This window comes from Grampus griseus (assembly GCF_964374135.1).
Source record: "Grampus griseus genome assembly, chromosome: X".
NCBI classification, from domain to species: Eukaryota; Metazoa; Chordata; class Mammalia; order Artiodactyla; family Delphinidae; genus Grampus; species Grampus griseus.
In genome coordinates this window covers 32,071,255-32,094,105 of record NC_138999.1, presented here as the reverse complement: position 1 = coordinate 32,094,105, position 22,851 = coordinate 32,071,255, and the positions used below count along the sequence as shown (strand labels likewise).

At 41.2% G+C, this 22,851-nt stretch overlaps 1 protein-coding gene across 1 annotated transcript; it reads right to left on the bottom strand.

Moving 5' to 3' along the window:
* Positions 1-10,208: 10,208 nt before the first annotated feature.
* On the bottom strand, positions 10,209-11,511 carry LOC309840013 (transmembrane protein 47-like; the record flags this gene model as incomplete). The annotated part of the gene is made up of 2 exons (XM_082682024.1): positions 11,052-11,511; positions 10,209-10,357 (listed from the first exon to the last, which is right to left on the bottom strand). The coding sequence occupies exons 1-2, from the start codon at positions 11,275-11,277 to the stop codon at positions 10,209-10,211; spliced, it is 375 nt and encodes a 124-aa protein (XP_082538150.1). The 5' UTR covers positions 11,278-11,511.
* Positions 11,512-22,851: the final 11,340 nt, after the last annotated feature.

Here is a 22,851-nt window from a genome sequence, read left to right as displayed (position 1 = left end):
ACTACTCTGCGGGTCATTTCTGGGGATAGGACCCCGTAGGCCCCCCTCCCACCTCTTGTTTGTAGAAAAGCTTAGAGCAAATTGCATCAGAGAAGCGAGAATGTGCAGAAACAAATGAAAACAGTCAACTAAGACAAAATAAGAGCTCAGCCATAAAACAAAGTCAAGGACCTTCAGTTTCTTCTCCAGGGCTTTAGATAATATCCTGAGCCATATCCCTGAGTTGTTTTGCAGATACTAAAACCCAACCAGGTAGAAAAAGTTAACTACATGCTGACCACAAGAATGTATAACCCAGACCTGCTGAAACCATAAGGCTGATGATTGAGATTCCTGAAAACATCACCCTGTTACCTCACCATCAACCGATCAGAGACTTGAGCACAAGCTGATCATACACCCCGAGACCCTCTCCCTCACACTGTTGTTAAAAACCCTCCCCGTAAAGTAGCTGGAGAGTTCGGGTCTTTTCAGCATGAGTGGCTGGTTCTCCTTGCTTGGTCTGTAATAAAAAATGTACTTTCTTTCACCAAACCAATGCCAGTACACTGGCTTCACTGTGCTTTGGGGGAGTGGGCCAGAGTTTGGTTGAGTAACAAGGTGGAATATCAGGTTTGAAAATAAACAAGGGGAGACATCATCCTTTTGATGGTGCTGGGGTCATAAGAGTGGATAAACTCACTAGCAAAAGCGTGGAGAGAGACTATGGCACAGGCAGCCCCACACCCAGGGCGGGCAGCTAACACTCAGAGGATGGGATGAGGTGTTGGAACATCCGGAGGGCTGCTGGCCCCACCTGGACCATTACCTCCTTCCAGACTGTGGCCACCTGTGTCTGCTCAGAGCTTGTCTCAGAATAAGCCTGTTCCTAACTTCAGTGTGGCCGCTGGTTTCTCCTTTCTACATGTGGAGAGGCGTTAGCCTATTACCTTGTCTTGGCTATGGGTAGAAAGAAATTATTCCCCAGTAAAAAGATTTCCCAAGGAAACAACAGACCTGCTTCTCTGCTGTAGGGTTTCTTAACCTCAGTTTGCTTGGGTTCACATGCCAGTTTAGCCACTCATCTTAACTGTGGTTAAGGCATTTAATTTCTCTGTGCCTCAGTTTCCTCACATTTAAAACAAGGATAATAAAAGTGTCGACTCCACTGGGTTCCTGTGAAGATTAAACGAGTTAATGTTTGTGAATCTCTTGGAACATCACCTGGCACAGTAGAAGTACTTTATGTGTTAGCCGTCTATCTGGTCGTCATCATTACCATAAACATCACCATCTTTATCATCAGTCTCCAGTCACTTTTAAGTTCCATGTTGTACTTTATGTTTTGGGGGAAAAGACCGCATGTCTAGACTTTGCCATTGGAATTCTCTCTTGCATTTTGGCCAACCGTGTCACCTTGTGTATTGAGAAGGAAAAAAAATCCTTTGCCACTTCTCTGGTTGTCAGGTTCAGCCAGGACTCAGGAAGGAAGATTTTTGTCTATGTTGCCCCAAGCCAAGCCCGGAAATGAGTTTTACTGTGACAAATTTCCGTGGTAATCCGCCCATTTTGTCTCAACCAAGCTTCCTTGTAAAGAGCCCCCTAGACACGATTAGCTTATTCTTCAATCCGGCTTACCTGATCCTTCTATTTCCATCTTGAACTACTTCTCATTCGTCAGAGATGGACAAGAGCAGGATAAAGGGCTCACTCTGATTCCCACCATATATATGGATGTTTGTCATGAAGAGTGTACAATAGGGCAAGAAACAGGCAAAAGGGACCATATTAGGGCTCCCAATAATACAAAAATTAAAATTTATAAAACATCATGCACTTTAGCACAAAGGTTCTTAGCTTTTTCTGCCGTTAAAGTCGCCTGTGGAGCTTTTAAAATTCTTGATGCACAGGCCACTTCCCAGACCAAGTACATCAGAGTCCCCTGGGGCAGGACCCTGATATCCCAGGCAGTGGAAGCCAGTGTGAGCACCTTGCTACCCAAAGTATAGTCTATGGATCAGAAGCCACTTGGCCACTTGTTAGAAAAGCAAAATCTGAAGCCCCACTCTCGACCTACTGAATCAGAATCTATATTTCAACAACATCTCAGGTGATGAATATGCACTCTGAAGTGTTAAAAACATGGATTAACAACCTGGTACTCAAACATGGCTGCACTGTGGAATCACCTGGAGAGCTGGAAAATAATGATGATGCCTCGATTTACACAACTCACTCAGTCAGACCATCATGCAAGTCCTGGACCAATCACACTAAAAATTTACTTTAACTTCAACAATTATTGAATCAACAGTTGCTGATTACACACACACACAGACACACACACACACACACACACACACAGACACACACACACACAGGATTTTGTCCATTCCGCTATTTTATCACAAACTGGTTTGTTTTATAACATGAGTTGTCAAACTACAGCCCACGACCCAAATCCAGATTTTTGTATCTATATTCATAAGGGATATTGGTCGGTAGTATTGTTGGGATGCCTTTTTCTGAATGTGCTGTAAGTATTACCTCAGGGAAATTGTTAGAAAATGTTCCCTGTCGTATTTTTCAGAAAAGTGTGCAAAGAATAGGTATTAATTCTTCTTTAAATACGTCATAGAGTTCACCTGTGACATCATTTGGGCCTGGGCTTTTGATTGTGGGAAGTTTTAAAATTACTATTTTAATCACTTCACCTAGTATAGGTCTATTCAGATATTCTAGTTCTTCTGAGTCAGTTTCTGTAGTTTGTGTCTTCCTAGCAGTTTCTCCATTTCATCTAGGTGGCGTACCTAGCTCTGGGTCATAGTATTCCCTTATATGTAATTATCTAATGCAGATAAACTCCTGATTTTAATAATGTGTCTTCTCTTATTTCTTATTGTACAGTCTACCCAGAGGCTGCTGTTTGAGTTTATAAAGAACCTCCTTTGATTTTGATTATTTCTATTGCTTTTCTGTCCTACATTGCTTCTACTTCTGCTCTAATCTTTAATATTTCCTTACTTCTGCTTCCTTTGAGTGTAGTTGGCTGTCATCTTTTTTTTTTTTAATTTGGAAAATGATGTAATGTGACATCTTCTTTCTTTTAAATAAGTATTTACAGCTATACATTTTTCTTTAACCACTGCATTTACTACATCCCATACGTTTTGGTATACTGTGTTTCTTTTCCATCCATCTCAAAGTATTTTGTAATTTCCCATGTAATCTCTTCCTTGACCCATTGGTTATTTACAAGTTTGCGGTTTAACTTCCACATATTTGTGAATTTCCTTATTGATGCACATTTCATATGATTTCATTTCCTTATTGATACACATATTTGTGTATTCTCTTATTGATTTCTAATTTTGTTCCATTTTGCTCAAAAAATATTATTTGCAAGAGTGTAATCTTCTTAAACTTATTGAGGCTTGTCCTAATATATTGTATCAACTGTATCTTGGAGCGTATCTCATAGGTGCTTGGGTAGAATGAGTATTCATCTGTTGTTGGGTGCAGTGTTCAATACATATTCGTTAGGTCTAGTTGGTTTATAGTTTTAGTAAAGTCTTCTACTTCTTTGTTGCTTTTCTTCCTAGTTATTCTACCAGGGAAAGTGGGAATCAAAGACTCCAACCATTATTTCTGACTTAGCTATGTCATCCTTCTACTGTGTCAGTTTTTGTTTCATGCATCTGAGACTCTTTAGTTATGTGTATATTTGTTTATAATGTTATCTCTTCCTGATGATTTGGGCCTTTTATCACTATAAATTGTTTCCTTTTGCACATAGTAATAGTTTTTGTCTTAAAATATATATATTTTTTTTCCTGAAATGAGTATAGCTACTCCCACTCTTTTGTTCAGTCTTTGCATGATATATCTTCCTTATTCTTTATATTTTCAGTTTGTATCTTTCAATATAATGTGTATCTCATGTCGACAGTATGTAATTGGCTCTCCTTTTTTATCCCTTGTGACAATATCTGTCTTTCGACTAGAGTGTTTATTTACTTTTAATATTATTATTGATACGGTTGATTTATGTCTGCCATATTGCTATAGGTTTTCTGTACATCTCATGTCTTTTTTGTTTCCCTGATCTTCCTCTACTCTATGTTTGTATGAAATAGATATTTCCCTATTTTACTTTTTTTTTTTTTTTTTTTTTATGCGGTACGCGGGCCTCTCACTGTTGTGGCCTCTCCTGTTGCGGAGCACAGGCTCCGGACGCACAAGCTCAGTGGCCATGGCTCACGGGCCCAGCCGCTCCACGACATGTGGGCTCTTCCCGGACCGGGGCACGAACCCGTGTCCCCTGCATCGGCAGGAGGACTCTCAACCACTGCACCACCAGAGAAGCTCCCTATTTTACCTTTTTAATTCATTTGTTGGTTTGCTTTCTTATGTTTTAGTTATTGTTTAGTGAGTGCTCTAGGGATTACAATGTGTATCTTACCACAACCTATGTTTCACCTTAATACTAATACCTTCCAGTAAAACCCGGAAACTTTCTTCCAGCTTCCTTCCACTCCTTACACCTTCTTTGTGCTGCTACTCTCATAGACATCTATATATGGTACAAATCCAACAACAAAATGCTTTAATTATTTTAATTATGAATTCTCTTTAAAAACAACTAAAAAAAGGAGAAAAATATTTCTACAGTGTTTTATATTTAATTAACTTTATCTGTGGTCTTTCTTTCTTTGTGTGTATTCTACTTACTGCCCAGTGTTATTTCCTTTCAAATGGGGTAACTTTTGTGAACTTTTTTAAAAGACAAGGTCCTGGACTTCCCTGGTGGCGCAGTGGTTAAGAATCCGCCTGACAATGCAGGGGACAGGGGTTCGAGCCCTGCTCCGGGAAGATCCCACATGCCGCGGAGCAACTAAGCCCTAGCACCACAACTACTGAAGCTCGCGTGCCTAGAGCCCATGCTCCACAACAAGAGAAGCCACTACAATGAGAAGCCCGCGCACCAAAACGAAGAGCAGCCCCCACTTGCCACAACTAGAGAAAGCCCATGCACAGCAACTAAGACCCAATGCAGCCAAAAATACATAAATAAATAAATTTATATAAAAAAAGAGACAAGGTTCTTAGCAATGATTTCTGTCCGTCTTCATTCATCTGGAATTGTTTTTATTTTGCCTTCAGTTTTAAATGATAATTTTGCTTACTAAAGTATTCTGGGTGGACAGGTTTTTCTTTCTTTTTTCCTTTCTGTCATTTGAATATCTCACAGCCTTCTGGCCTCCACTGTTTCTGTTGAGAAGACAGCTTAGGGTATATTGTGGCTCTCTTCTACGTCTCAAGTAATTTTTCCTTGCCGTTTTCAATATTTTCTCCTTGTCTCTGTGTTGGAAATTAAACTATGATGTATCCAGAGATGGATCTCTGCGTTTTTCCTAACTGGATTTGGTTGATCAGCTTGGATGAGTGATGTTTATCAGCAGATTTGGGAAAATTTCATCCATTATTTCTTCACATACTTTTTCTGCCCCTTTCTCCTCTTATTCTGGGACTCCAATTATGCATATGTTCACGTGTTTGAGGATGTTCTACTGGTCTCTGAATCTATGTTCATTTTTCATTCTTTATTTCTTTTTCTGTTCCTAAGATTATATGATCTCTAGTGATTTAACTTCAACTTCACTGATTTTTTTTCTTTGCCGGCTCAAATCTGCTGTGAGGACTCTGGTGAATGTTTTCATTTCAATTATTGTACTCGTGGAGCCCAAAATCTCAAGTTCGTTTCTTTTAAAATTACTGTATGACAATTTTTATCCTCTACTTGACAAATCATTTTATTCATACTGTCATTTTAATCTTTTTTTTGTGTGTGTGGTACGCGGGCCTCTCACTGTTGTGGCCTCTCCCGTTGCGGAGCACAGGCTCCGGACGCGCAGGCTCAGCGGCCATGGCTCACGGGCCCAGCCACTCCGCTGCATGTGGGATCTTCCCGGACCGGGGCACGAACCCGTGTCCCCTGCATCGGCAGGCGGACTCTCAACCACTGCACCACCAGGGAAGCCCCATTTTAATCTTTAAATACGTTTCCATTTAATTTTTTGGCATGTATTAATAAAAGCTGCTTTGACATCTTTGTCTTCTAGGTCTACTATCTAAGCCCTTTCAGGGAGTTTCTATTTACTGCTTTATTTCCTGTGTGTTTGTCAAAATGTCTTATCTATTTGCATATCTCACAATTTTTTCTAAAAAGTGAACATTTTAGATCCTGTACTGTAGCATCTACAACTTCTGCCTGGATTTCTTCTGTAGAGGCTGTCTCCCTTGTAGTGTGTGAATGCTGATGTATGCTCATTTCTTTATTCCTATCTTTATTTTCAAACCTGCTACCTAGACGTCACCCAAGTGTCAGTATACCTTAGTGGTCGGCTTTGATTGGTCAGATTTTGTGCTGAAACACCCTTAGTCAGCTGGTGCTGCCATAAGAAAACACCGTCGATCAGGCGGCTAAACAAAGCCACCGTTCTGGGGTTCTCACAGTTCTGGAGGTTGGTAGTTCCAAGATCAAGGTGCTGGCAAGGTAGGCCATTCTGAGGCTTTTCTCTTGGCTTGCAGATGGTGGCCTTCCTGCTATGTCCTCACATGGGGGAGAGGGAAAGTAAGGCTCTGGTGTTTATTCTTCTAAGGTCACTAAACCTATAGGATCAGGGCCCCACACCTATGATCTCATTTAACCTAACTGCCTCCATAAAGATCTTATCTCCAAATACAGTTACATTGTGAATTCCAGCTTCAACAAATGAATTTTGAGGGGACACAGACTTCTTGTCCATAATACAACCTGAGCCAAGAAGTTCAGCCTTTCCTGATGGATGTATCTCATGAATTGGGGAAGGCACTCAAAGTTCAGGAAGTTTACCAGTCTGCCTTGGCTTTTACTTCCTGGGTATGCAAGGCCTCATGTTCAGCCAACGACGGGTAGTTACCTGTGGCCTTGTCTGGTCCTTCCTGAGTGCACACAGCCTTCCAGAATGGCTGTGATATGTGGGAGCTTCTTAAGTGTAGGATAGTTGCCCTGTTGCCAGAAGTCTCTGTTAAATTTATGGCTGATTTTCCCATTTTTAGTTCACACCAACCCAGACTGCACCCCCAGGGTAGCTGTGATGTAGCTCTTCCCAAAGGGTTTGGCACAGAGATATGTACTGTTCTCAGTAACAGCCCTCAGCATAGATTTTTCCACATGTACATGAAATCAACCCTCTCGATCATCCAGGCCATTGTGCCTCATGCCTCCTATACCTTAGTGGAACTACTATACCAGTCCTGGGGCGGGGAGGCAGAATAGGAGCAGCTTAGGCTACGAACGCCACAAATTCTCACTGTTATTCTTGCATAAACATTCTTCGTTTGTTGTATGCTTTTTATCAACTTCCAGAGTACTGAAATGGTTATCTCCAGTTTGTCGTTACTTTTTTGGAAGAGAACTGGCCGACTACCACACTCGTTCATTTGAGCTCATTCAGCCACTCTCAAAGTCTGTGTTCTAGATGGCTACCATGATAAGGTTGGAAGGCTGGAAACAGTCACTGTGGGTTGACCATTGTTACCACATGCAAGTGCATCTAGGTGATTCCAGTTTGGATACTTCCACTTTCTGTTCTCCATTTATGTATTTCAACATGTCCTTTGGAAAACAAATACTTTAACAAAATTCGTTGGAAAGTACAGACTAAAAAATGATCAGGAAATGTCTGTAATGTGCCTTTCTCAGTCTTAGAGTTTATAAGGTTAAGAAATCTTCTAAACCCTTTACATTAGCAGGGATTAAATGCTGGTGGCATTATATTTATGTCTGCACACTAGAAATATTTGTTAGAGTTATGTAATTTAATTATAGCTTATATTTACTTGTATAGAAAAATAAAAAGAATTCCCCGTAAGTGTGTGTGTGTATGGCCTTTTAATTGCATAGGCTATCTTGGGTGTTCATCTTGATTGTGTGCAATATCTCTATAGATCACACAGAAGAACTTCCTTTTGCTGAAGGCGAATGGAATGGGGTTAGATATGCTAAAGCATCACACTCTATACTACTCAAGTACTTTTAGAAAAAAATAATTAGTTCTTCCTTGATATAGATATGGCCACATTTATCTTAAGTCCTCAATGCTGTTTTGTTACCTCTTCTTTTCATACAGCTAAGGGTCTCGGGGTTTATATTAGGTCAACTGGAGTTTTATTTATTTTTAGTTAGGGGGACAAAGACTGATAGTCCACAGACTGGATTTTGATCTCATTGCTGCTGTCCAACAGCAGAACGCCTGGGGGCTTCCTCTTACAGTAATGAGCACAAGTACTGGTATCATTATTGCTCTATTTAAACACCCATGGTTGGCAGGAATGTGCTAAAGTCTGGATATAACATCGTTAATCATGTCGTTGTCCCTGCCCAGGGCAACTGCTACTGAAAGGACACACTCACATGAGGAGGAAGACAGCAGACTGGTGGTTGAGAGCTGAATGTCACTTTGCCGACCTAGAGAAAGAGGTTTAGGGTGTTGGCTATGTTTTCTAAAGAGCATTTAGCAGATTTCATCTTATAGGTTAACTTTCCACATGGTTCTTTATTATATTTTTTATGCTTATAATAAAAGCTCTTTTTAGTTTTCTTCACAGGAGAAAAAAACAACTCAGTATTAAAAGGCAACTCAAGAGCTAATGAACTTCTTGAAGACATAAGACAGGGAATTATTGAGTGTGAATGCAAAGAAGACTGCACATTCGAAGAATCAAGACAAGTTTGAAAATAATGAACAAAACATAAGTAAATTTTCAATTTCTTTAAAATGTTCACAGATTTGCCTACCTTCATGGTGTATATTTGAAATCTGCATTCCCAAATTGTGTGCATTGCTATCAGTTAAAAACTATCCTCTCAGAGGACTCTGAATGTGGCACCTAAGAATACTGTGTGGGTGACAGACCTAGGTTCACTTCCCCTGTGTGCTGGTCTGTCTTTGAGAGCTCCATTTCCATAGGACCCTGCTGAGCTGAGATGGATCATCTCAGCAAGGTGGAAGCATGTTTTACACAAGGCTTTGTTAGGTAAAGTTACAGATACCGTCATGACCATACCATGCTTGACCACAGACAAAGTGCAGAGGAAGCTAATAGATAGTGACACTGTATTAAAACATTTTACTTCTCCTACAAAGGAAAAGGCATATCAGAACGCCCCTCCCCACTCTGAGAAGACACCTCTCCACCTCTCTTTACTCTAGACCAATTGCTGTTCAAGGTGAACAGGGATGGGAAAGCAGAAGGCACTGGTGCAAATTCTATGGAACTGCTCCACACTTGCAAATGACTACCAGAGGCACCTTTATAGAAAGATCCATTCCTGTGCACCAACCATGAGAATAACACTATATACGAAACAAGTGATGTCAGATGTGCTAAAGATATTCAAATACATCTTGATTCTCACTCTCACACTGCTTCAGATGATTGTGTGTGTATGTGTAGGTCAATGTGTGTGTGTGTGTGTGTGTGTGTGTGTGTATTTTAACATAACTGGCTTTGTCTTAAAGTAGCCATATTCCTAGACCAATCACGAGCTATGAAATCCTCTAAATAGAATAAAGTGCTGATCTTAGTCGTGACCTACATGCTATTTAGAACCTTTACTACCTATACCAAATATCACAGAATGTTTGGAGTACAATTTTCCTCATGTTTTTAAAACATAAACAAAATCTGGTTGTTCATATTGTGTTTTTTTCAAGGAAAATACATTGCAGATATTCTAGAGTTTTCACAAAGCTAATGACTTTTCATCCTACTTTATCATTTTTGTTTAAAGGAAAGGAAATCCTCCTTTGAAATGCACTGGGCTGAAAGTACTTGATACCAGTGAACAATATTATTTTTAAGTTAAAAATTTTAAATGGATGTGTAAGAATACTACAAACAATGCCATTTACCAGTACCTGCCAATTGCATTTTGTCACATTGGCTTTATTTTCTCTCCCCTGTAGGCGCGTGCGTGCGCGCGCGCACACACACACACACACTGTTTCTATCATTTCAGAGAAAGTTGGATATACTGTGCCTCTCTACTCCTGAACACTTCACTGTGTATTTCCTAAAAAGATAAAAAATAAAAAATAGTTTACTCACGCACTATTAATGATCAAAATCAGGAAATTTAACATTGATTAATATTATCTAATATCCCTATTTGAACTCAAGAATCATTCCAATAATGTCCTTTGGAGCATTTTTATTTCACTCCAAGATCTAATTCTGACATCAACTGACGAGCTCTCACAGTGAAGATCCATTTGCAGCTTCCAGTGCTCGCTGAATAAGCTGCAACTTTTCAGGCTTCTGTGAGTAGCTCCTGGAGAAGAAAAAGAAAGTTCTGGAGGACAGAGGAGGCACTGGAGTGGGAGAGAAGGAGGGGCACCTTGCAACCAAGGACAGTGTCACCAAACAAGGAAAGGAAATTAAGCCTGTTCCTTACCCCACTCGCTACATCCCTCAGAAACTTAAGGATGTGAAATCCAAGCTTTAACTCACTGGGGAAAACTCTGGATAAAGTGGAGTAGAACAGGCAGAAATGGGGCCACTAGGAGGTAAACTCAGGCAAACTCTTTCTCGAGAAAGGAGGGAGAAGTGAGTGGGGAAGGCAGAGAGAACCCACAGCATCCTGGTGGAGGTGGAACGCTTTTGCTTGTGTCTTTTTTAACGCGGGTGTGGAAGGCGTTGCATTTTCAACACAGCCACATGGTTCTCGCCTTAAATGATAACAATTACCCAAAATAGCATACGTGTTACTCCAGAGCCCGAGGAATGGCCACGGGAGGAGAGGGCGTGAGACATTGCACTGGGTTTGGCGACCGGGATTGGGGAGAGGTGAGGGGTGGAGATCAGGGAGTTGGCTGGAGCCCGAGGATCCGCGAAGGGCCAGGATGGAGGGGGCAGACTAGGGTGGGGGACACAGGAGAGGCGGGTAGAGGCAGTAGCTGTCCAGACAGCGGGGCGCGGGGCGGTCCGGGGCGGGAGGCAGGGGTCGCGGCGCGCCGGGCCCTCACCGCTGCTGAGTGTGGACTCGCAGTGCCAGATGTCCAAGCTGGCGGGTTTCCGGCAGGACTCCCACAGGGACAGGTAGTACTGGTGGTCGGCCGTGACCCAGGCCGGGCTCAGCACGGCCCCCAGGTCCAGACACAGTGCCAGGAAGATGCACACCAGCCCGACCAGCTTCAGCGGGGTCAGCACCGACACGCGCACCTCCTCCATGTCCCTGCCCGCCGAAGCCATGTCCCGGGCGCCGCAGCCGGCCCGCCCCGCCGGAGACTAGGATGCCAGGCGGGTCCGGAGAGCCGGGAGCCCGACCTCCCACGGAGGGAAGCAGCCGAGCCGCCACGCGCGGGGACTCACTCCCTCGGGGATCCGCGCGCTTTCCGCCGCGCCACGAAGGTGTATCTGCGGGGCGGCCGGCCGGGGACCGGGTCGTTCCCGCCGGGGACCGGGTCGTTCCCGCCGTGAACCTTCCCCGCCGACCCCGCGCAGCGTTCTGCCCGCGCTCGCTCCGCCCCGGCCCCACCCCGGCTGCTGGAGGCGTTGCCCACCGGGGAGGGTCTGCAGTTCTGCATCCTGACGGCTCAGGGTCCAGCTCTGGCTCCTGACTGGAGAGGCTCAAGCCTGCCCCGCCCCTACCCCTTGCTCCTGGAAGTGGTCCCCCTCTCGTGTATCTCAAATGAGTGGATTTGTAAAACTACTTTGGCTTAGTTCACTTGGCATAATGTTTTCAAGGCTCATCCAATTTGTAGCATGCATCACAATTTAATTTCTTTTTAAGGCTGAGAAATATTCCATTGAGTGTGTGATACACATATGTCACGTTTTGTTAAACCATTCACCTGTCAGTGGACATTTGAGTTGTTTCCACCTTTCGGCTCTTGTGAATCTTGCTGCTTCGAACACTGGTTTACAAGTATCTGATCAAATCCTGATTTTTACCTGCTTTGGGTATATACTCAGAAGTGTAAAGTTTCCATCATATGGAAATTCCGTTTCTACTGTTTTGAGATATTATACTGTTTTCCATAGCGATTACACCATTTTACTTTCACTCCAGCAAGGGTTCCTATTTCTCCACATCCTCACCTACACTTATTATCTTTTTTTTCCTCCCTCCCTCCCTCCCTCCCTCCCTAATGCATGGGAAGTGGTATCTGGTAGTTTAACATCCATTTCCCTTATGATTAGTGCTGTTGAACATTTTTTCATGTGCTCATTGGCCCTTTGTTTACCTTCTTTGGTGAAACGTCTATTCACCTTCTTTCCCCGTTTTTAAATTGGGTATTTTTGTTGATTTCGTTATTGTTGTTGTCGAGTTTTAGGTGTTCTGTATATATTCTGGATATGCATCACTTATTAGATATATGATTTGAAAATATTTTCTCCCATTCTATGGGTTGCCTTTTCACTCTCTTAATACTGTCCTTTGATGACGACAGCTTTAAATTTTGATGAAAAGCAATTTATCTACTTTTTCATTTGTTCCCAGAGCTTTCGGCATCTTATCCAAGAAATCGTTGTCAAAGCCGCTTTCATGAAGCTTCCCCCTATATATTCTTCTGAGTTTTATAGTTTTAGCTCTTACATTTAGGTCTTTGAATCGTTTTGAGTTATTTTTTTATATGACGTAAGGTATAGGTCCAGCTTCATTCTTTTGCACGTGAGTATCCAGTTTTCTGAGCATTGTTTGTCGAAAAGATTGCTTTTCCCCAGAAAAATATAGTTTTGAATTACTAATCTTGACGACTTGCGAAGTCATGAGGAAGGGGTTCTACATAATAAAGAGGAAAGTCTTCACACCTTGCTTGTCTCTTCAGAATCCACATCTGTCCTCTCTTCTCTGTCAGTGCCATCCCTTCCTCCACTCTCCATCTGCTCATTCAGTGGATTCCATCCCTAAGGCTCTAAATCCTTGCTACTCAAAGTAAGGTCCACAGACACCAGGAGTACTGGCATCCTTGGGGAGTTTGCTAGAAATGCGGAATCCCTGGCCGGACCCCAGACCAACTGAATCAGAATCTGTACTTTAATGGGATACGTAGTGATTCATGCACAAGGTAAAGTTTGAGAAGGACTGATCTACAGAATCTTCTCAGGTCTCTCCAGCTTCAACTTGTACTAAAAGAAGTCAATTCAAAGCAGTTGCTAACAATAAAAATTCACCATTTTGTACCCTACTCTTCAACACATTACCTGGTGACCAGGAGAAAGGTGTTTATTTCATGTCAACTTATCAGCACGCTCTATTGCCACTGACTTGGTCCAGTTGGAAATGGTGAGTCAGCTTTGTTTGTTTTATCTGGCATCAGTGTATTCTAGACTCAGTGGTTCTCAGCCACCTTGCTTTATTATGTTCCCACTTCTCAGAGCTGTTATTCTCATTGCAGCTCATGCATCTGGTGATGGGTAACTGACGGGTAAAGATAAATAATGATGCCCTTCCAAGGGCACTTCAAATACCCACCCTTAAGGTTCTGAGCGAGGTTGGACTTCCAGAATGGTGGTGTACGGAATTTGGGGAAATCTTCTCCTTGGAGATATGTCTGTTGAGCTGGTGAAATTGGCATAGACACGCATTTAAAGTCTTTCATGGATAAACATGCATCAAAGGGCATACAACAAAGAGAAAAGCATTTATTTAACAAAACCTATGAAAACTACGTAAGAATAGTGGGACGCCATGGCATTCAAACTAGAGATGGTACCCAGGCCCCAGCAGTTCTGCCTTGCATAAGAGCTGTTCCGGTAGACTCAGCACCTGAGGGCAGCTCCCATCTCCCCAATTTATTGGGTGGAAGAGCTATTCTGAATGGAATCTAGAGAACTGGACAAGGGAGAGAGAATTAGGATGAAAGACAGTTTGTTTTTGAAAAAATTTATAAAGGTTCAATTTATATGAATAGTTGGTAGGTCATGTAAAAAATAAAAGAGGAATAAGCATTATTGATCATTAGAGTTGATAGTTAAGACTGCAAGACAAGAGGATTACCCTGTAGGGAGCAGTTTTTCGTGCCTGGCATAGAATCACAGTGATGAAGAGCAGAGTCTTTTTTTTAACTATTGCCTTGGAGTACAAAAAGGGAAGCTGGAGTTTCTTATACCTCAGTATCTTTACTTGACAAGCTGTCACAAATTTTAATAAAGTAAGAAGGATAAAGTGAATCATGATCACATTCAGATATTTTCTCCCCTCAATATATTCTTTTTGGTACCTACTGAAATAAATTTTTTAATGTTTTGAATGTTTTTACCAATTCACTGCCACTTTTGTTTCAGTCTTGGAACACTCATTTGGTCATATGTTTTAAGATTTAGTATGTGCCTCCTGGGGGCCACATCGTCTTCCATAAACTGAATTGATGGGCACGCCTACCACTCATGATTGTCCTGGAATATGTTTTTTTTATTTTTTATATCAGAGACAGGCTTCATCTGAAGAGAAAGAAGCAAAATGTGCACACAGAAAAACCAAGTTTGGTTTCATTTACTGTTCCAGTTTCTGAGTTCACTGTAAAATACTGTATGAGAAAATAAATAGATAAAAGTTTTCCTTTAAAATACTTTACAAAATACTTTAAGTTATTCCATGCTTCTTAATTCTACATTCATTTATGATGTATTTTAAATTCTTAGTCTTTTCTAATTTCATTTATTTAATATTTATTCCTAAGCCCCTCTATGAAACGGAGAGGGAGGGAGGGAGGAGGGAGGGAGAGGAAGAGGTAGACGAAGAAAACAACAGAAATTTTAAAAAGGCACTTTAAAATAAAGTATACATGATTACTTTTTCTTATTTAAAACTTGCTCTTTTTCTTGCTTTTTGTTTGTTTGTTTCTCTCATATATAGTCTCTCATCTGATCCACTTACAAACTGTTTTGGGATAAGAAAGCAGTGACTCACATTTTCTGAAAACACACACACACACACACACACACACACACACCTCATTCAACCCATTTTTTCCCTGACTTCAGGAATTTCTTTCTCTCCACCATGAGACTTAACCTTTCAGACTCCACCATCTTTACCAAAAAAACACATACTAGGTTCACATTTTGTAGAGCACGATCTCAATAATAAAACAAACAAACCTGTGTAATATGAGTACTATATTAACCAGGGTTGAGTGAAGACATCTGGCATGCAGGATTTTTTTAAACTTTAATTTGTTATAATCAGTTGTAAAATGTCATTTGTCTTGGCCAACTGCTGTGTGGTAAAAGTAATCTTGTTTTACAGAAGGAGCCTTTTAATTTGCATTGATTAAAATGACCTTAGACTTGTGTGGTCTAGAGAGAACCCTGTGTTCCGTAATATATGCAGAGGTCGTGAAATGCACTAGAAAAGTGCATTTCCTCTCCCTTTTCCTCTACCACCCCACAAGGAATCCCAAGAGATTCCCTCATCTAGGATAGCCCTTCCATGGGTAACTCCGCTCTCACTATTGTACAAGGAATTAACCGAAGTCCTGGGAGACTGAGAGATCATAAGTGTCAGGCCACCCGTGCTTTCTAGTTCAGATTTCTTTTGTATGGAATATCGTATTTAATGTATCATGAGCTCATTTAACAAACCTATGTCTATTCACCCAGTTCACCTAATGAACAAGTGCTCTCCACTGTCTCTGTACAGCAAGCCAGCTGATGCGATGGGCATACTCAAGACTCAGCACTAGTAGGCTGCTCTGTTGTAGGCCCTCTCCCACAGGGACATGAAAGTTTTCCAAGAATAACCTGTGTTTTTTATGAGATTCCTTATACTACTTGACATGTTCTGATAACTGGATAATTTAATTAATAGTTAAAAGCAATACAAACTATATAAGAGAGAGTAGCTAGTATGAAAACTAGATTGTGTACTTTGGTGTGATTCCATAAAGGTGAGAAGAAACATCGTCAAAATAAATGTGGGAAGAGCAATGTTAAAACTTATAAATAATCTGAAAAAAATCTAGGTGGAGTCTAAATCCAGGTTGACTTCTTAGTATCTTGAGATTGTTTTCTAATTAAAACTCATCAAACAGACAATCTGAACAGGCCTACATCTATTAAGGAAATAGAATCAATCATTAATCACCTTCCAAGACAGAATGCCCCAGGTCCAAATGGGTTCACTGATGAATTCTACCAATTTATTTGAGGACCAAATTATATCAATTCTACCACAATCTCTCCCGGAAGGTAGAAGCTGAGGGGATACTTCCTAACTCATTCTATGAGGCCGGCATTATCCTAATGCCAGAATCAGACAAGGACATTACAAGAAAACAACAGATCGGGCTTCCCTGGTGGCACAGTGGTTGAGAATCCGGCTGACAATGCAGGGGACACGGATTCGAGCCCTGGTCTGGGAAGATCCCACATGCTGCGGAGCAACTATGCCCGTGCACCACAACTACTGAGCCTGCGCTCTAGAGCCCGCGAGCCACAACTACTGAAGCCTGCGCACCTAGAGCCGGTGCTTTGCAACAAGAGAAGCCTCCGCAATAAGTCCACACACCACAACGAAGAGTAGCCCCCGCTCGTCGCAACTAGAGAAAGCCCGTGTGCAGCAATGAAGACCCAACGTAGCCAAAAAGAAATTAAAAAAAGAACAAACGAGAAAACAACAGAGTAACATCTCTCATAAGCATACATGCAAAAATCCTCAACAAATATTAGCAGATTGAATTCCACAGTATATTAAAAAATTACACATCAAGACCAATTTGTTGTAGGCAGGCCCTTAAAGGGAGTTGTGTCCAAATCACTGTAAATATTGTAAATAATGTCCACTACTCTAGGGAAACAGCTCCGCAGCAAAGTCCGCCTCTTAAGCAAACTGCCAACCCTAAAATAAATTTATTTCACAATCACATTTTTTATTATGAAAAACTGCACACTTATAAAAAGGCATATACCAGTTGAAACAATGACAATTAAAGGAGTGCTCATGTACCCGGCACCAAATTCAGAAGAGAATATTATCAGTATCTCAGAGTCCCCTGTCCGCTCCTCCCTGGCCTCCCCTTCCTCTCTTCAGTCTAGAAGTACTCACGGTCCAAATGCGTATTATTTATTCTCTTGCTTTTACCTTATATGTTGAACACATAAACAATTCGTTTTTCAATTTTGCCTCATTTAGTGGTACATGAATATAATCCTAGAGCATGTCTTTTTCTGTCACTCTTCTTTGAACTGCATAGTGACGCATGCAGTTGCTGTGCATTAATTTTTTCCTGTTGTATAATACCCCAGTGCATATTCCTCCAATGAATAAATTAGTCCATTCTCCCACATAAGGCCATTTAGGCTGATTACACTTTTTTGCCTTTAGGAGCGATGCTGCTCAGGACATTCTGTAAGCATTGCTTAGTGCATGTGTATAAGCCTTACTTACTAAACAATGAACTGTGGGTCATCAACTATGCTCTTGTTTGTTTCAGCGGACATACCAAACTGTTCTCCAATATAGACTTCTGCCGGCGCTATGTGCAATAGAGTTTGGGTTGCTTCATCCCTTCACTTGGTATTTTCCAAATGTTTAATTTTTACAGTTTTTTGAATATTTAGCCTCTATCCTGGCATATTGGGACTAGCAGACTGTCAGAACAGTGATGTTGTAACATCATCCTATTTCTATTTACTAAGCAGAGCTGTTATTTTGGCCTTATTCCACTTTTAGAGCATTACTTTCAACCTAGAAAGTGACAGCGAGTGATTCTGTGTGGAAATACCAAATTATTTGATGCTAGTACAGCCTGTTAAATTGAACAATCCTAGCTAAAGGGACCACTGCCAGAAGATAGCATAAATATACTACACAGGAGTGAGAATAACTAGTTAGAGACACTTTCCTGGTTAAGGATTATAGAGAGCAGAGCGCTTTAAAATTATAGTGCACAATCCAGTTTTAAAGTTTCTCTACCTCACTTATATTCTCACAGAGCACTTTTGTATTCTAAAGGCTGGATGTCTTATATAACATTCAAATATGTTATTTTCATCTATATTAATACCTATAAGTAGAATTTTTAAAAGGTGAAAATGTGTTTCACTCTGGTCTGGAAAAAATAACATCTTTATTTCAGTTGATTTTTTTCCATACGAAATAACTATTTTATTGCCACTTTAATGTAAAGAAACATTCATAAATATGCTACTAACATTTAAGGGCTTTTCTAGAATAATTTATTACAAAAAGTGTTTTTATCACATTGAAGAGCCATGCAAATAATCTTTGCAGTGCCTTTTTATACATGCTTTATAACAGGTCCACAGCACAGTATTAGAACCTGCTTCAAGCATGGAGAAGGTAAAAAAAATAAAAAATTAAATTAAGACTCCTATGACTGACTTAGAATCCGTATTCTCATTATTCAAGTTTCTTCAATCATTTAGAAATGTCACCTCAGTTTAAAATGCAACGTCCATTTCTTATTCAGATTTGCCCTTGAGTAGGGAGAGAACAAATCTACAGCAGTCAACCTGGAGTGAGTGGCAGGCAGAGAATCGTTAGCTGCAGTGGTAAGAAAGTGCTAGCGCGTTGCCTGTCACTGAAACCCAGAATGTTCTGGTACTAATTTTAGACAGATTTTTAATTAAGAGATGTACTACGATCGAGTTTATGACAGATTTTTTTTCTGGTCAACGTTTCAATTTAATTTACTGATACTAAACCTTGCTTAGAAATGAATGTCACTTTTCATCAGAAAACTCGAAAATGCCAACCACATGTGGCAATTTCCTCCTCTTTAGATGGAAATTTAATCTCAGTTCTGCCATTGCAGATCCATGGACCCTAAGGACCACTTCCAGAAACTGTGATGAGGAGAGAACTGCCCCCTGGCCTCTCCTGGAGATAAGGAGTCAGGCAATCGTGGCTCACTTGGGTGGGGTGGGGGGATTCCTTAGAGGTTCGATCCTCCTTAGCCACTGGTCACAAATTAGATTTAAGGATTTTAAGAATGTATTTTTATTGTAGATCCTCTTCTGCCTCCTGCCCTTCATCCGCATTTTTTTAGGGATAGTGGCTAAATTCGTGAACATGTACCACATTCAAATAAAACAGGAAAATACACTGGATACACAGATCTTCCTCGATTTATTATGGGGTTCCATCCCGGTAAACCCGTGATGAGTTGAATATATTGTAAGTAAAAATATATGGAATACACCTAACTACCAAAATGAACATCACAGCTTACTGTAGCCCTCCTTAAACACACCAGAACACCCACATGAGCCTACGGGTGGGGAAAGTCTTCTAACACAAAGCCCGTTTATAAGAAAGTGTTAAATATCTCATGATATTTACTGAACACTGAACTGAAGGTGAAAAACAGAATGGTTGTGTGGGTACAGCATGATTTAAGTGTATCGGTTGTTTGCCCTCGTGATGCCACGGCTGACTGGGAGCTGCTGGGGCCCAGCGTCACAAGAGAGGACCAGAGGGCAGATCTCTAGCATGGGACAAGATCAAAATTCAAAATTTGAAGTCCGGTTGGTTTCTACTGAATGTGTGTTGCTTTAGCACCATTTTAAAGTCAAAAAATCCTAAGTCAAACCATCATAAGTTGGGCACCACCTATATGTTCAGGGAAAACAAACCAAAAAGTAAGGAAACTCCTACAGTGTTACAGTGAACACTGGTCCAAAATTTGACAAAAGCCATTTCGCATGTAAAAGACGTTTTGAACTCTGTAGTTGTGTTGTAAATAGGAGAGAGCTGTCTAGCCAATGTCTCCAGCCCTCGTGCCTTCTCCCTTGGTTTTCTCCTTAACCTTCGTCTTTCTCTCTTCACCACACTCCTCCCTGCCTGTATCTCTTCTCTCCCCTTTATCCTACTTGCTGCTGCAGGATCCTTTTCCTCAACTTAAGTCTGTCTTTCCTTACATTAGCAAGTCTCATCCAGAACTCTCAGTACACATATGTCTGTGGACATGCTACATGGTGTTGGACGAAAAGAGGAATCTATGATCAAATACACCTGAAAAATACAGAGATGAACCCAGTGAAGTGTTTCTCCACTTCCTATAACCTTTCGTATCCCCCAAACTCAGTGTGAATTTGCAAATTAGAAGTGCTTCCCAACTTATTTGTCCCATGACATTTTCTCAAGAGTTGCTTTCCTGTGTTTTGCATATGAGTTACTTTTCTTCGGGTGTGCAGCAATGTGATGGAACTACTGGCCATCCTTTACTCTTGATTTCCCTTGCAGAAGATTGACTAGCACAGTCAGTCACTGGAAAGCAATTGTTATCACCAAAAAACAGCCGCATTTTTCTCTTGATTAGCAGCCCTGCTACAAGTTTATCAGCAGAAATAGATCATCCATAAGCACGCAAATATTGTCTCTTCTGTGTTACTCTATTAGAACATAGATAACATATGTCACAGATCATCAACGTTGTGCTAGACAAACATTCTGACATCCCAGGTGGATAAATGATGAGTGAAGCTGTTCGTGCTGTCTCTTGTTTCTGGGATTTTCCTCTTTTCAGAACTGGACCTTCAGTTTTCCTCATTTCTGCATGAATCTTTGTGTCTTAGAGGATACACATTTGCCTGTGATCTGTGCAAAGAACGGCATCATGCCTATTATGTATCAGTATCACAAACAGATGACTCCTAATTTCTATATGTGTTCTGTGACCCACACAAAAAGCCATGTCTATCTGAAAAAATAAGTCAAAGGACATTCAATTGAACCAGATAATTGTCTGTTTGCTGCTTTAAATTATGTACTTTTATGTGATAAAAACTGGTAGTCCAGTTTTGATTTTTTTCCCAGCTTCACTGAGATATAGCTGACATCTAACATTGTACATGTTACCAAACGTCACCTGTTGCAGATGCGAAACCAGTCTATTGACATTGGGTTGTGCTGAAGGATAGTACAGGGTTTATTTGCAAGGCAGCAAACAAGCAGAATAGGCACCTAAATCTCAAAAGACCTGAACTCCCCGATGGCTTTTAGGTAAGAGTTTTTAAAGGCAACTTAAGGGGTTAAGAGTTGCCAGGGTACCTGATCAGCTCATGGACGTTCTTCTGATTGGTTGGTGGGAAGGTGATATTTCAGGATTCTCAATCATCAGCCTTCTGGTTCCAACCATTCTGGGGTCTGTGTGCTTGTGGTCAGCTTGTAGTCAACAACCTTTACCTGGTGGGGATCTTAGTTTCTGCAAAACTCAGGGATATGTATCAGCTTGTTATCTATATCACTTGAGGAGGAACTAGGAGTCCTGTGACTCTCTCTTATGGTGGAAATGTTGTTTAAGCTATCATTACTTTTCTTGCTAGACTGCTTTTCCTTTTTTTTTTTTTTTTTTTTGGCATTCCCTCATTTCTCTAATTAGTAACTGTTTGAGTCTGCTCTTTGGAACCTGGGGAAGGCCTAGGAGACTAAAGCTTTTTCTACAAACAAGAAGCTGGAGACACAGAGGGGTTTCTACCCAGAAAGGCCCCACAGGGTCCTACTTGGTTTCATAAAGTTAAGGGGTACAACATGTTAATTTGATACACTTATATTTTGTAAGATGATTAATACCAAAGCATTAGCTAATGGCTCCATCCTGTCACATAATTGCCTTTTTTTGTGTGTGGTGAGAATATTTAAGATCTATTTTCCTAACTACTTTAAAGTATATAATACAACATTTCTAAGTATAATCACCATGTCATGAATTAGATCACCATGTTACCAAACCAGGCTTGTTTGTCCGACACACAGCAAGCCAAATGCTGAGATGCCAAGGTTTGTAGCCCAGAAAGAATTTATTCCCAAGGCAGGCAAGCAAGGAGACAGGAGAATAAATCTCAGATCAACCTTCCTGAATTGAGGGGCTTCAACTATTTATGGGATAAAAACAGGTGGTCTTAGGCATGGAAAAGGGGATTGGAGGTAGGGAAAAGGTGAGGTAATCGGTATTCTGTGCAGGCATATCTGGATTACATACTTCTTCATGAGATACGTGTTCAAAAATGCACTTAGCATGATCTGAGGGTAGAGTCTTCAGCCCTCAGATGTCACAAGTTTGTTCATCGGACACCTGCACAGGCCCAGTTTTGGGGTCAATGGTCCCAACCAGTCTTGGCCATCTTAAACTGGACAGGAGCTGACTCCAAGTTCCTGGAAAACAACTCGAGCCTCCATATTATTTTAGTGACCTGTAAGTCAGAGGCATCATCTCAGTGTCTATTAAGGTAATCAGAGAACACATCTGCATTTTTTGTAGAGCGGCCTGGATGTTGATGAGCCTCAAATTCGTTTGGGTTGTCTCTACCTGTGTAGCTTCAATGACGACAGCTCTCCTTGCCCCCTGGTTGAGGTCCAAAGAAGAGATACTTCGGCGATCCTGGACATGAAATCGTACAAGTCTGATAACAGTTCCCCTTGTTTGGAGTTTGTCATAAGTACCTAACTGTTTAGTCAGAGGAGCCTGATGCCTGACAGCACTCAACAAGATGGGGAAGTGTCTGAAGTTTGGGTTCATTTCTTCCCTGTGCTGTCCTGCCCACCTTCTGGCACTTGGAGGATGCTGTAGACTCGGGGTTCGTTTCCTCTTTCAGTTTCCAAGCCCTACAGGTACTGTCAGTCTGGCAAGTGAGGCTAGTTTTCTGCTTCCTAAGCTGGGTGATCTTGTTGGAACAGAACTGTACGCTCCAACCAAAAAGAAAAGAAATCTGGTCAAGAAATCTGGTGATATATATTGCCTAGGCTATGGGAAGCTTGGAGGGTATACAATTAAAGAAAGGAAAAAACACCTAAAGCAGGCTTAACTAGTAAAGGGAGGGTTAAAGTAAAGTAAAGGGTTCCAAACAGAAGGGTTT